This window comes from Peromyscus eremicus, chromosome 4 (assembly GCF_949786415.1).
Source record: "Peromyscus eremicus chromosome 4, PerEre_H2_v1, whole genome shotgun sequence".
Lineage (NCBI taxonomy): Eukaryota > Metazoa > Chordata > Mammalia > Rodentia > Cricetidae > Peromyscus > Peromyscus eremicus.
This window is the reverse complement of record NC_081419.1, coordinates 102,557,832-102,572,312: the sequence shown is the minus strand read 5'-3', so window position 1 is coordinate 102,572,312 and position 14,481 is coordinate 102,557,832. Positions and strand designations below refer to the sequence as shown.

General features: G+C 43.4%; 1 protein-coding gene across 1 annotated transcript in view; it reads right to left on the bottom strand.

Annotated features, from left to right (window-relative positions):
- Mertk (MER proto-oncogene, tyrosine kinase) overlaps positions 1-14,481 on the bottom strand; it is a 104,377-nt gene that overhangs the window by 19,669 nt on the left and 70,227 nt on the right. The window contains exons 9-14 of the mRNA XM_059261389.1: positions 11,429-11,582; positions 8,206-8,359; positions 6,423-6,508; positions 4,490-4,585; positions 3,648-3,728; positions 1,211-1,303 (exon numbers count right to left, since the gene is read on the bottom strand). Of these exons, the coding sequence (XP_059117372.1) occupies positions 1,211-1,303; positions 3,648-3,728; positions 4,490-4,585; positions 6,423-6,508; positions 8,206-8,359; positions 11,429-11,582 (664 nt within the window). The remainder of the gene's footprint in view (positions 1-1,210; positions 1,304-3,647; positions 3,729-4,489; positions 4,586-6,422; positions 6,509-8,205; positions 8,360-11,428; positions 11,583-14,481) is intronic.

Sequence of the window (14,481 nt, the reverse complement as noted above, 5' to 3'; positions counted from 1 at the left end):
TAAACCCTGGAGGCCCACTGGCCAAATTGGAGCCATGTGCTAGCAGGTCAAGAGGTGAAGAAATCACAGGCTCAGAGCTTTCACAGTAGATTCTAGCATATGTAACACCTGCAAGCTGTATGACTCTTTTTCTTTTTTCCTTCCTTCCTTCCTTCCTTCTTTCTTTCTCCCCCTCCCCCTTTCATGTTAGGCTAGTGTTTGCAAGAGAACTCTCAAAACTCAATCTGTCACAAGAACAGACAATTAGAAACCAAAGGGGTTTTGTGTTTTGTTTTTGTTAGGCTGAATAACTGAGGGGTACAGACCTCAGAGAACCTGGGGGCAAATTAGCTAAGTACTCCTATGAAGAGGTCTACTGCAACCAGATGTTTAAAGTTATTAAAGTATTTTTGAGGACTTACAGGTAAAACCCCTCCTGAACTTTCAGTGACTGAAGTTACAACGCTTTAGCATGGAATTCTAGAATGAGCTGGTCACCTGATCCTAGGCTTACAAAGTGTAACGTGTCAAGCAAAGTTGAATGTCTCTCCTAGTCTGCTAAAGCCACCAACTGCAAACAATTGACATTAGATTTTATCCAAACCTTAGCTTTTGCATTTCTACAGCGTCAGCCATATAGAACTCCGAAAGATCGCTGAAAGGTTTATTATGGACCAAGGCAAAGGGCAGGGAAGAAACAGGCCAGCATTTCTAGATTGTTTCTCTGTCTCAGAATATTGTCCCTTGCACATCATGCACTGATACCCATGTCTGTATTTTTTTAACATGGATATTTATATAAAGCCAAATTTCATTAAATTATGTTTATGAAATAGTCAGTGTGCTGTGCCATGACTCACAAGTTGGTTCATAAATTGTTTCTCAAAGACTATTTAGAGAAATGTCTAGGTTTATAGCTTTACTTTACTGGTTTTCAATTTCAAGACAGCCTCCATCCCACAAAGACTATCATGTGACTAGCTCTTGTGTCTTGCCTTTGAGTCACTGGGCACTATTTTAACTGACAATCTCTAATTTCTGTGGACACTCTATCTCTAATTCCATTGGCACCCAGAAAACACAAATCAATTTTTACTCTCAGTCTCGGAAGGTAGGATGAACCCAGGGATATGATTTTTAGTATTAACCTCTCTACACCAAAACTTTTCTTTTTTCCTCTTCAGCACACAGTGGTCCCTCCCAGCCTCACTCTGGCATCTCCCTGAGGTACCTAGAAGCCGGATGACGTTTGGGTGGTTGAAGTCTTTCATGCATGCTGCTTCACTGAGAAACTCCTCGATCTCCCGTTGAGAAAAGTTGTCCACTAGAGGAGCAGATGGAAAATGCAGGGCTTGATCAATGTCTTCAGGTTAGAGGAGGGGACCAGAAACAGCACTTTTGTCCAGTAAAACTACAATCCACACCAGGCTTCATGGCGCATTCTTAACCCTCGGGGAAGCTGAGGCAGGAGGACTCAGAGGCCAGCCTGGGCTAAATAGCAAGACCCTGTCTCTAAAAGCAAACAAACAAACAAACAAAAAACCAAACAAACAAATCCCCCTTTCAAACAAAAATAAAAACTCCTAAAATCAGGAAAAGGCGAAACTATAGCGACAGGCAAGAATACTTAGAGAGTTTAGGGGTTGGGAGGAGAGAATAGAAAACCAAAGAGGAAACCTGAGGGATTTTCAGGCCACAACTGTTCAGTGTGATGGGAACATAGGCCACTCACGCATTTGTCAAACCCGTACAACTATACAAGACCAACAGCAAACACGAGTGAAAACAAAGAACTTCAGTAGATGATACGTCAGGTGAGCACACCAATTGAACAATAGTCTCATGAAAAACAGTGTCATTACACTAAAGTTGTGAGAGGATGGGAGACATATGGCAACTGTACTTTCTGCCTAGTTGTTCTGTGAACCTAAAACTGGTCTTAAAATGTTAATTTAATAGACTTTTAATTTTAATAAGAAAAAAAAATCTCCCTAAATCCAAAGTAATTTCCAACTGATCTGTCACAATTACCTCTCCCCCGCCTCCCCATTGCTATGGATGCATGCATGCCCAGGTCCATAGTGACTAATTGTTAAATCATGCCCGTGAGCTGGGTACACTTCACACCAAACTTTTGAAATGTAACCAACTTAAGAGAACTCTTTACAATTCAGTATTGGCCCATCAAGACAGCTCAGTGGATAAAGGACTTGCCCCCAAAATTTGATAACCTGAATTTGATCCCTGGGAACCCACATGGTGGGAGAAGAAAACAGACACCCACAAGTTATCATCTGATCTCTACACACGTGCCATGGTCCAAGTGTGCGCACACATATACACACACAAACAAATAAGTCAATGTGATAAAATTGAAAAAAAAAATAAATTCAATATTATGCTATCTGAAACAAGCCAGTCCCGAGAGACTAAATCCCGTTTGGTTGCATTTGCAAGCAGTACTTGGAGTGACAAACCAGACAGACAGTAGAATGGTCACTTCCTGGGTGGGGGAGGGGAATGGGGGGATGTAGAGTTTCAGTCTGAGCTGGGTGGTGGTGATGGGTCCATGGCAACACAAAGATGCTAAATGCCGTTGGCCTATACATTTAAAAATGGCTAAGATGATAAATTTTATTTTATCTATATCTCACTATAATCAAGAACAGACAAAACATAATAAGGCCAAGCCTGTCTTGAGGGATTTCTTTAACAGGGTGTAACTAGTGACTGAAATGGCCGGAGAGTACCTAGCCAGGGTCTGTACTGTTCTAAGGGTTTACTATCTATTTATCTCATCCAGGTACAGAAAACTTAGAAAAAGTATTTTAAAACCTTTACATTGATAACATGTCTATCACTTCCTCCTCACTGCTTCCCTTTGCTACAGAGCACCAGGGGACCTAACAGAAGGTGGGGACGGAGGTCTGCCTGTAAACCTTACCCAAGGGCCAACCCCAGGCAAGTGGGGACTCAGGAGTCTGTTTTTAGTAAGTTTGAAACATGTATTTATTCCCCCACATCATCAGTTTTATATCCCCTCAGGAAAACAGCACTCATGAATGACTGTGTCACCCCGTGGATGACGTCAATCTTTGGTCACAATGTCAAGGGCCCTTGGTTAAGAGTCTAACAGGCTCTCTTTGGCATGCCCTAGTTTTTATTTTCTCTTCCACAGTGCTTGAGATTGGACCCATTGTGTGTGCTAGGTGAGTACTCTACTATTGAATTACACGGAGATTCTGAAGCCAGAGGCTACCCTTTCAATCTTAGATAACCAGCAAGATGGAATTCGTGAGGGAACTATTCTGAGGAAGTGGCCCCACTATCCTAGAGATCAGTCAGACCAATCCCTAGGGTCAGATACTAACACTAGATCCCCCGGCCTCAGGAATTCATGGGGATCAGTAGCTTTACTAGATAATGGAGGGTGAGGGAAAAAATTGGTAGAGTTGGTGGAAGTGACAATTGTTGCTTTGAGCATGAAGAATATACAAGGCACGTGTACACAGAGAGCTCATCACGCACTTCTGCTGGTGACCATGCTCCCACGTTGCCTCGTGGCCCATCAGCCACTGAGACCAGAGTACAACACTGTTCCACATGGAGCACCTGATGTTGAGGTAACTGCCCACCCTGGAAAAATGGGTGCCACACTGGAAACTCACACTTCATGGTCTTCACGGCCACTTTCTGAGAAGTCCCGTCTTCTTGCTTCAGATTTCCTTCCATTACAGACCCAAACTCTCCTGTGAAGTGAAGCAACATCCATGTGATGCTGTGCAGATGCCCTCCTGACCACAGAAATGCAGAGCTGCGTGGTCCTGGAGTGACTCATCCACAGACATCGGGCAGGGCCTGCTCAGACACCTGCACAGCAGGGGTGCGCACTGGTATTATGCGCTTGAATGGTCAGACTTCGCTCAGCTTGTCCCTTCACCAACCATTATAACTAACCCAAGATACTTAGAGGGGAACATGGAAATACTACTGAAGATCACAAAACTGTCTTTTTTACCCCCAAGTGCTAGAGCTAAAACTCAGGGCTCTGTACATGTCAGGCAAGCACGCTACCACTGAACTACATCCCCAGCACAAAGCACAAATTTAATAACACTATCATTTATGCTGGAAACAATTTTAAAATTTAAGTGCATATTTTTCATCAACTGAAGAAGTAGGTCAATACCTTAAATGCATAGAACTCCGATCAATCAATAGATAATAATAATAAAAAATAATAACCAATGAATCACGTGCTTTGTAATGAAGGAAGGGAATTTGTACTTCCAAAACTTACTCAGTTCCAGGGACTTCAGATGCCTCTGGCATCTGTCAGATCCGAGTTTCAAAACTCTCCTCTTTCATTTTAAGCTCCAGAGAAGAATTATTTGCATTATAACGCCAAGTCATAAAATCGGTATTTTATTCAATGAATACACATTTAAAAAAAAATCCTCAACTGCTCCTTGTCTCACATTTTAAAAAGAAAGATTTTAAAGCTGCTTACCTTCACCCAGAATTTTTCCCAGAATTAGAAGATTTCTGTCGATCACAACATCTTCTAGTTTATTTTGCAGCTCCTCGCTCACTCCCAAGCTGTGCACTACAAAGGAGTAGTCGTGTGAGTAAGAATTAGCATCGTGCTCTCTTCCGCTAAATAGAGACAGAAGTATATGGGAAGTCCTATGTCATAGTTACACAGTTTCCCTACTTTGTACTCATGTAAAAAGTCTACACTTCATTCTACTGCAATTGGAGTGAATAAAATTAATCCAAGGTAAGTTCATCTACAAACAGCTATAAAAATGAATCACACTTCCCTTCCCTTTCTTACAATAGCAGCTGTCTGCACTGAGATGCATGCAGAAAAAGTCTGCTTTTGACTTTAAAGGGGTTAGGGAAATCTATCCATGGATAACATATTCCTATTCATGGTATAGGAAAGAGCCATCAGGACATCTCCCCTACCCTCCCATGCCAGTCAGGGAAGAAGAGAAATAAACCACAGGAAATATCCAGAGAATAAACTGTCCTTGTACATGTGGCATCTCTTTCTAAGACATCAGGCTAAAATGAATACTTCCGGGGGTTGGAGAATAAGACTGTCTACAGCAAGTATGTAGACTATACTAAGGTATGCAGCAGCAGATGTGCAGCATTAGAGAAGGAGAGGCATTTAATGACCCCTGGGCTACAGTTGAGACATGAGCAACCTTTGAAAGAGAAGAGCCTTCTTCATATTGGAAGGGAGATGTTCACTCCTGGAAAAAAATTACTCAATGTGTTCCCCAATAGAGGGGAAAACTGTCTAAATGAACAGTTTTTAAATGCAAGAACAGAGACACCTAAAGGTGAAAAACATTGGTTAGAAAAGTAGCTAATACTGTTGTACACCGAATAAGTTTTGATTCACAGTAGCCTGTATTCTGTCGGGCTATGCCCTGTTTTGTTTTATTTAGTTTTGTGAAATAGACAACCAGAAGCATGGATTTGATAATGTGTGCACTCTTTGCCCATTGATCCTGAAATTGCTCAGGAACTTGTATCTGTTCACCCTTCCCCCAAAAAAACCCAGAAACCCCCACTCCTACTCATCAAAATTCAAGCCTTCCAATAACTTGGCAGACTTAGTTAGTGGCCAGGACAGCAGGAAGTGAGGCTGGAGATTATATCCACTGCTTTGTGGCTTCCTTTAAACCTCTGACCTATGCCCCATTTCCCATCACCCACAAGGTTTTTCTTTTCCTCATTGTTTCATGGGATTGTGTATCCTTGACTTGTTTCTTTCTTTTTCTTTTTTTTTTTTTTTTTTTTGGTTTTTTGAGACAGGGTTTTTTCGTGTAGTTTTGGTGCCTGTCCTGGATCGCGCTCTGTAGACCAGGCTGGCCTCGAACTCACAGAGATCCGCTGGCTCTGCCTCCTGAGTGCTGGGATTAAAGGCGAGCGCCACCACCGCCCAGCCTTAACTTGTTTCTTAATGCCAGATTCACTTCCAATGTCCAGTAGCCTGGCCAGTAGAGATCGATAAGACAACAGCTGAGTATCTCCTTGCCAGCTTCTGGAAGGATTCTGAATGCTAAAACTATCCATCCTGCTCAGGTGTGGTGGCCAGTGACTATAAACTCAGTACTCAGGATCCAGCTGAGGTAGGAGGATCATGAGTTTGAGGCTAGCCTAGACTACATAGCAAGACCCTATCTCAGAAAAACAAAACAAAAAATCCATATATGTATATATATGCATATATATGTGTATATATATATATATATACACATACACAAAACACACACAAAACACACACACATTTCTCAGAAAAATACATACATATATACATATTTTTCCTTTCTTTCCCATTCTCATCTATTAGCTTTCATTAGAAACTTATCTTGGCTCTCCACTATTTTAACTTTTGCCAAAAAGTGAAATGAAAGTCAACTTACAGGTAAGCTCGATGGCTCGGCGGCAGAAGGACTTCTTTGCTATGTAATTAATGACTAATTGGGAATCCTCCTCAGAGAATGCACCCCTGCACAAAAACAGACAACCAACTATAAAAACAGGGTAATGGAACCATGTGCCGTCAGCACCACAAGGACGTTATGGTGTCGTCGGCATGTATAAAGGGCTCTTCTACAGCCAAAACATTTCCCTGCTGGGAATGCAGCTTGGTGGTAGAATGCTTGTGCAGCAGGTGTGAGACCTTGGGTTTGATTCCCAGTACTACAGGGGGGAAAGCCATAAAAACCATTTCCCACTGGGAGAAATAGATCACTTTCCTTGAATCTATTTTAGGTCTATCTGGTAATAACAAAACATCTTTACCCAGGTATCATGAAGGACATAGAAAAGGACTAGGTATCCATGGTGAGTATGCTTGCCAAGGCCCTGGATTCAAGCCCCATACCATCTTTACATACATATATGATTATGCATGTAAATATCTTAAAAACAAAGGATAACTGTTACATTTTTAAGATATTTACTACTGGGTGGTGGTGGCACAAGCCTTTAATCCCAGCACTCGGGAGGCAGAGGCAGGCGGATCTCTGTGAGTTCGAGGCCAGCCTGGTCTACAGAGCGAGTTCCAGGAAAGGTGCAAAGCTACACAGAGAAACCCTGTCTCGAAAAACCAAAAAAAAAAAAAAAGGTATTTACTTACTCTTATGTGTTTGATTGTTTTGCCTGCATATATACCATTGCTCCAGCCCCAGCAAGCCTTTTTTTTTTTAAGGTTCATTTTTTTATGTTTAAAAAAAATTATATGTATATGTGTGTATCTACATGAGTACCTGAGGAAGCCAGAAGAGGGCATAAGACCCTCTGGAACTGGAGTTACAGGTGGTTGTTGGCCACTTGACATGGGTGTTTGGAACCGAACCCAGGTCCTCAGCAAGAGCAGCAAGTGCTCTTGGCTGTAGAGCCATCTCTCCATCCTGACTCAGCATCTCTTAAGTGCTGCCAGAACACAGTATTTTTACCTCAGGCTTACAGCCATTAGAATTGGTAATGACCTCGCAGTCCACTGAGAGACGGATAATGGCAAGGAAGCCTGGCAATGTTAAAAGGCTGCTTACAGGGACAGAACTGGGGTGGAAAAAGGAAAAGAGGACTTTAAATTGCAATGTTTGAATACAAAAAAAAAAAAGAAAAAAATTTTAAATTTAAAAACAGTGGTGGTCAATAGAGGAAAACACCTGATGTGTTGACCTCCGGTCTCCACACAGGCATGCACAGGAAAGTGCAGATGCACATACATGTGTACACATGGGCATATATCACACACACAATAATTAATAATTGGGGTCACTTTTAAAACATCTCATTCAACACTACCCAGTTTGCATAGCATATCCTACTGAGGCTCTTCTCTGTAGAAGAGCCCATTGTAGGGCCGGCTCTTACAGTTGCTGACTTTGCAGGGAAAGTCAGTTCTAAGAAGGGAAGTCCCCTGGCTCCGGGGCCTGCACAAGATAGGACAAGGCAGATAGCCAGACAGATAGCCAGACAGCTGCTATCATCTGTTATAACAACCGCACCGGCATCACAAGGTTAACTTTTTTTTTCTTTTTATAGAAGGGTGAAACCTTTCTCACCCACCCGAGCTCTATGTAGACCAAGTTGATCTCAAACTCACAAAGATCTGCCCGCCTCTGCCTTTGCTTGGGTTAAAGGTGTGCTCCACCATGCCAGCTCAAGGTCAATGTTTTTAAGCGGAAAACTTACCCAAACTTTGTTTCCTGGACTCTTCTTCTGATGGCCAGAGAAATATATAAAATCAGCCCAATTAAAATAAACCCACAAAAGCAGCCGAGGACGATGATCATAGACTCTGTGTTGCCAGGTGCTGGAGTTGATGAGGGCGCATAGTCTACCCTACCTGGAACAAATCCAAAAACATTCATTGGGACTACTACTCTGGGATTCAGAATACATAGGATGTATCAGCTTGCAATCCTTTAACTCTTTGTGATCAGCGAATGCAGGTTGTTCTCACTTTGTGCAAGGTGAAATGATGCAGAGTCACAATTATCAATGAAACTAGGAGCTGGAGAGATGGCTCAGAGGTTACCAGCGCTCGCTGCTCTTGCGAAAGACCCAGGTTCGGTTCCCTGTACCTACAATGGGTGGCTCAGAACTGCTTGGAACTCCAGCTTGAAGGGATCCCTCATTCTCCCCTGGTCTCCATGGGCATCGCTGTCACATGGTGCACACACAGACAAGCAGGCACACAATCCACACAATTAAAAATAAACAAAACTAAAATTATTTTAGAAAAAGGGCTAGAGAGATGGCTCAGCAGTTAAGAGCACTGGCTGCTCTTCCAAAGGACCCAGGTTCAATTCCCAGCACCAACATGGCAGCTCACAACTGTCTGTAACTCCAGTTCCAGAGGATCTGATGCCCTCATGCCAATGTACATAAAATAAAATTAAGTAAATTATTAAAGAAATAAAATTTAAGGGAACAATGACACTAGTTTTCTTGTCTCACTCCACAGTAAATGCCTGTCAAAACAACACATTGAAGACCACAGACACATACAACTTTCACTTGCCAATTAAAAAATAACCAAATGACACACTTGCTTCATGTTGGTAATAAATGCAGACGAAAATGAAAAATTAGCAAAACATTGCTTGGTGCACGGCATTCCTCTTTCTTCTTCCTCTCCCTCCCTCCCTTTCTTCCTTTCACGGTGTTTCCCTATGCAGCCCAGGCTGGTCTCCAGTTTTCCATCCCGTGTCTCTGCCGGGACTATAGTCTCGTACACCACACCCGGCTGGTACAAAACAGTAAGTCAAAACAGTAAGAGAAAGTGACTTCTCTGTCCGAAAAAGAAAAGGTCACGAGACATCTAAACAGTGTTTGTCTTCTGGCCAATCAACTGAGCACACGGAAAATACCTTCTCTGTGTTGCAGAGACCTGTCACGTGCTTTTCCAAGTTGGATTACAATTCCAACATTTTATCTTCTCGCTTTTGGTGTTGTAAGGTATTTCTGTGAATTCCTTTAGTGTGAAGGTTTTGTTGTTGTGCTGGAATGGCGCCCAGGGCCTTGTGAATTCTAGGCAAGTGATGTACCCCTGAGCTATGCCCACCCCACCCCCTTCTAATGTAAAGTTGTTTGTTTGTTTGTTTGTTTTGCCTTGTTTATGATTTTGTGGGTTTTTTTTTTTTTTTTTTTTGCAGGTGTCCCTTTAACTGGGACACTTTTAGTGTTTCTGTCACATGTAATGTGAATGTGTTATGTAAACACATTCACAACTGTGCTCATGCCAGTAAGTCCATCAAACGCCAACATTCCACACTCCACTTACCTTCACTTCACATTTCCCTTCCAACACCTCTTGCTACCTTTTCACATTTTCTCACTAATTCCTCTGTCAACTATCCATGGTTGTAAAAGTCACTTGGATTTGGTACAGGGAGGCGAGGAAGTCACATGGGTATGTGTCTGTGCCAGCTGTGTGAACTGAATGACAGACATGGTGGTCGGTCACCCACAAGCTTGGAAACACGCGACATGACTACTGTAGAGATGCCGCACATCTGTCGCTCGTGGTGACCAGGGGCAACTTTATGCTTTGCGCAATGACAGTTCTCACAGGAGGGTAACTAAAATTCGAACTGTATTGCCGGGAGCTGGTGTTATTTAACTAGCTAGTCATAACGGCTAAATGTAGTAATAGCACTTTTACAGGTGATTCTGTCTATGAAGCAAACCTTTAAAATCTTTTACAGTTTATTACATATAAATATGGAAGTTCTATGGTCACAAATTCTGATTTTTAAGAAGGATGGGCCATTATTGACATGTATGTGTATATTTGCCAATGTGTACATGTAGGAATGTACATGCATGTGGATCTCCATGGAGACCAGAAAAGGGCATCAGATCCCTTGGAGCTTTAAGCTACCTGATGCATGTGTGTGATCTAAGCTCTGGTCCTCTGCAAGAGCAGCAAGTGTTCTTTACTGCTGCTCTAAACTTTGGTTTGTAAAGCTGCCTTTTGACTCAGAATCTCACTGTCTTCCAGGTAGATAGTCTCTCCACCACCACCACTAAGTGTGTTCCCAGGGACGGAGTTCCTGCTGCAGGAAGGTAATCTACCTCCTATTTAGTATGAAAAGGACAGCCTGCTTGGGGATCGCAGGGAAAGAGACAGACACAAATGAGTCATCTGCTCTCAGGTCTCATCTGCTATTGGGTGCAAAGGCCATGTTTGGCAAGAACTTGTAAATGAGTAAGTCAGGCTGGAAAAGGTGGCTGGGCATGGAGTTTACAACAATGGTTTAATCCCAAACAACCTAGGATGGGTTGGAGTCAGGACGAAGGTGGCTCCCCTGATTTACAGAAGCATGAACAGCATTTGGCCCATGTAAGGCATCATGATGGCTCCTTGCCAAAGAACATTCCAGTAATAGGCAAGAGCTAATATGCATGGTTGGGCATTTAGCTCAGCTAGTCAGGGCTGCGTGAGGACGGCCTCTGAAGGAAACACTTGATGTTCTATGCAGACCAAGTCACTGAGCACATTACCCAAGGGTCGAATGGGTGAAAACAAGGCGAGCAGCAGCTTCAAACAGAGCAGAAACGAATGTGGCAAGCCAACAGTGTCGGTCAGAGGCCGCGAAGGACTAGCAGTATTGCCTGTCCAAAATGCAGGGTCACGTGCCTTAAACCAAACTCTGCAGCTAACGTCCAACTCAGTATTCTGAAGGGACGAATCTTCCCCGTAAGTTATTAGTGTTAACGGCAATGGCGGGCAATGGCGGGAGTACAGGGGTTCTGTGGGGTGTATTCTAAAGTTCCTTATAATTGCAACAACGCATTTTGGTTCTTATTTTATACTTGTCAATCAGCTGCCATCGCAATGGGCCCGAGTAGGCAGTCTGTGAGCTACTCAGACTGCCACGTTCTGTAGCCAACAGGGGTCCCGACTCACTGTGTTCAGGAATGATTATTTTCACTGGCTCACTGAAAGGCCCAACGCCCCCTTTAGTGACGGCCGCAATCCTCACTGTGCAGGTGGCATTGTAGATTTGGACAGGAATCTGAGCCCAGCTGCCATTCTGGTCAACTTCTTCAGAAAGCTCTTTCTGGTAACAGAGAAGAAAAAAAAGGAAATGAAACACTGAGGCATGTGGGGATCTCACTAGACAGCTACCCACATGCCCACAGTTCCTCCTGAGGGAAGCCACCCATTCTCCACGCACAGAGGTCATGTCTCCACAAAGTTCCTTCTTCACGAGGGCCATTGTGGTGGCACTACAGGATGGGTCATGGAGGTGGGGATGGGTATGACAGCAATCTCAAGCCTTGGGGGCCCTGGGAAACTCAGGTCCTGAAGGCATGGCACTTAGAGGAGTCACTTAAGAAACTTCTAGAACAGAGGGAACATGTAGTAGATGCTTCTAGGACAGTGGTTCTCAACCTTCCTACTGTTGCAACTCTGTAATATAGTTCCCAACCATAAAATTATTTTGTTGCTACTTCATAACTGTAATTTTGCTATTGTTATGGATGACAATGTAAATATCTGGTATGTGACTCCCCCGCAAGGGGTCACAACCCACAGGTGGAGAACCGCTGTCCTAGATGTTAAGAGCAGGACTGAACCCTTGTGATCTCATGTGCAAAATCTTATCCTTGGCACGCTGCCACAGATTCACACTATCCCTGGGCACTCTGCCCCTGCCAACCACCCTTGGTTTAGCCACGCTTCTGTTCCCTGAGGTCCTGGTGATTCTAAGTAAACTCTCTAGATGGGTAGATGGGAGGAATGATTGCATTTCCCCCTCTGCTTGACAAATGGACAATTTGTGAGGTTTGAAATTTTTTTTTACATTTGTTTATCTTATGCACATGAATGTTTTGCCTGCATATATGTCTATGTACTACATGCATGCCTGATACCCATGGAGGCCAGAAGAAGGGGTTGGATCCCCTGCAACTCTAGTTACAGATGGTTGTGAGCCACGATGTGGGTGCTGGGAATTGAGCCTGCGTCCTCTGGAAGGGCAGCCAGTGCTCTTAGCCTCTGAGCTACCTGTCCGGCCCCAATTTGTGAAAGTTTTGAAGGCTGGCTTCCTTCTTCTGCTATTGTTTTAACACCATTGCCATACAACAGTGTGTCATAAAGACCCAGGGAGAGAAACAGCCTTAACTGACACGTTCCTCAGGCTTTCCCGACCTCCATGGACCTGGACTTCTGTTTTTGTTATTTTTGAAATCATAACATAATCACATTATTTCTGCTTTCTCTCTCCCCCCTCTAAACCCTCTCATACCCCCTCCTTGCTCTCCTAATTCGTAGCCTCTGTTTCTCGTTACTGTTGCTACATGCTTATGTGTGTTTACATGTTACCTGTATGTACGTTTTCAGGGCCAAATAAAGATGGCACCAATGGACACGCCAAAGTGAACAGGGAAAGCTCACGAGGCTTCAGCCCTGTCTATACACAGAACTACAAGCTTTCGGAACGCCAAGAGGGGGAGAACTAGTCTGCCCCCGGGAAGAGCACACCAGTTGGTAATCCAACACCAAATGGGCCCAGCTTTTTGAAGTGACAGTTGTGGGTTTGTCGGTCTGAAATGACGCTCTGGGAACCTGTCTTTGTCCCTGGATGGTGGGCTTTTGATTTCAGAGGGAAATAACAGGTCATGCGGGGCACAGGCGCCACAAAAAAATCTTTGGACTGGAGGCGTGGTTGGTGGTAACTTCGTCTCAGGTTCACTGGGTTTCAAGCCAGTTACTTCTAGAAATGGAGCAGGACAGGGCTAGCTCAGCCTCAAGGACAGAGCAGGCCGGTCATTCATGACCAAGAGGCCACTGGGTTTGGCCTTTCAGAGCTTCCATCTAAATTGGAAGTGACCCTTAATCCTAAGGAGGGAAAGAAATGAAAAGGGGGCACCACCTCCCATCCTTTGCCCCCAAGGCCTGAGCTCAGGGTGTGGGCCAGAGACTTTTGTTGTTGTTAGGTAAACCAACGAAAAGTTAGCAGTGGTGGGGACTGCATAACCTAGGTTGGTCCTTTTTAGAGAGAAAGTGTTTTATTTTGATAGTGGATTAATTTGTAACTCTGCATTTAATTTGGGGGTTAGTTTGCAATTCTGTATTTAATTTTGGGGTAGATAGAACTGAAAATCGTCAGGAGTGTAACTCCACAGTCCACATCCTGAGTCCTGGAGCCCTGTAGTGACTCAGGCTTTTCTCATTAAGAAAAAGTCTATAGCATAGCTCTCAGCCTGATCCCTCTTTTAGCATAAGACTTCATGCCAAAAAGACTTCATGCTAAAAAGGGAACTGGGCCTGAGTCTGGCTACATACTGTCTTTTCCTACAAGGACTCAAACGTGATACATCATTTATAAGAAAAATTACCTATAAACTAAAAGGAAACACACAACTAGGAAAAATGTCACACTTAGATCAATATAAATCCTAACAATAATTACATTTAAAAAAAAATGTGACAGTACATGGAACCTGTACAGGGCCGGTTCCCACACAAAACAGCTAGGTGCATGCTAAGTGGTGGGTACATGCTTAGCTGAAGGGATGCTTTGGGTTTCATCCTCAGTATGCATACACAGACACAGTATTTGCATACAACCCACTGTAAATTCTTTTGTGAAAAACTAAAATATTTTGAGAATTTCACACGTGAGTATTACATAATTTCCTCTACTCTTTTTCAAATTCATAACCTCTCCTTCTTTAATTATTATTGTCACACACAGACACACACTTACATATAAATACAACCCTCTTAACCCACTTAGCATTGCTCATACGGATATGTATTTAAGGTTGACCACTTGGATTGGATAACCTATCGTGGGGCTCATCCCTGGAGAGGACGGATTCTCCCTCTCTCAGCAACCATTAATTGCTTGTCACTCTTCATTTAGGCGTGGGGCCTTGTGAGAGTTCCCAACCCATGTGGGCATGTGTAAATCCTTTGATAACGTATAATACCCGATGAAGTGTTAACAG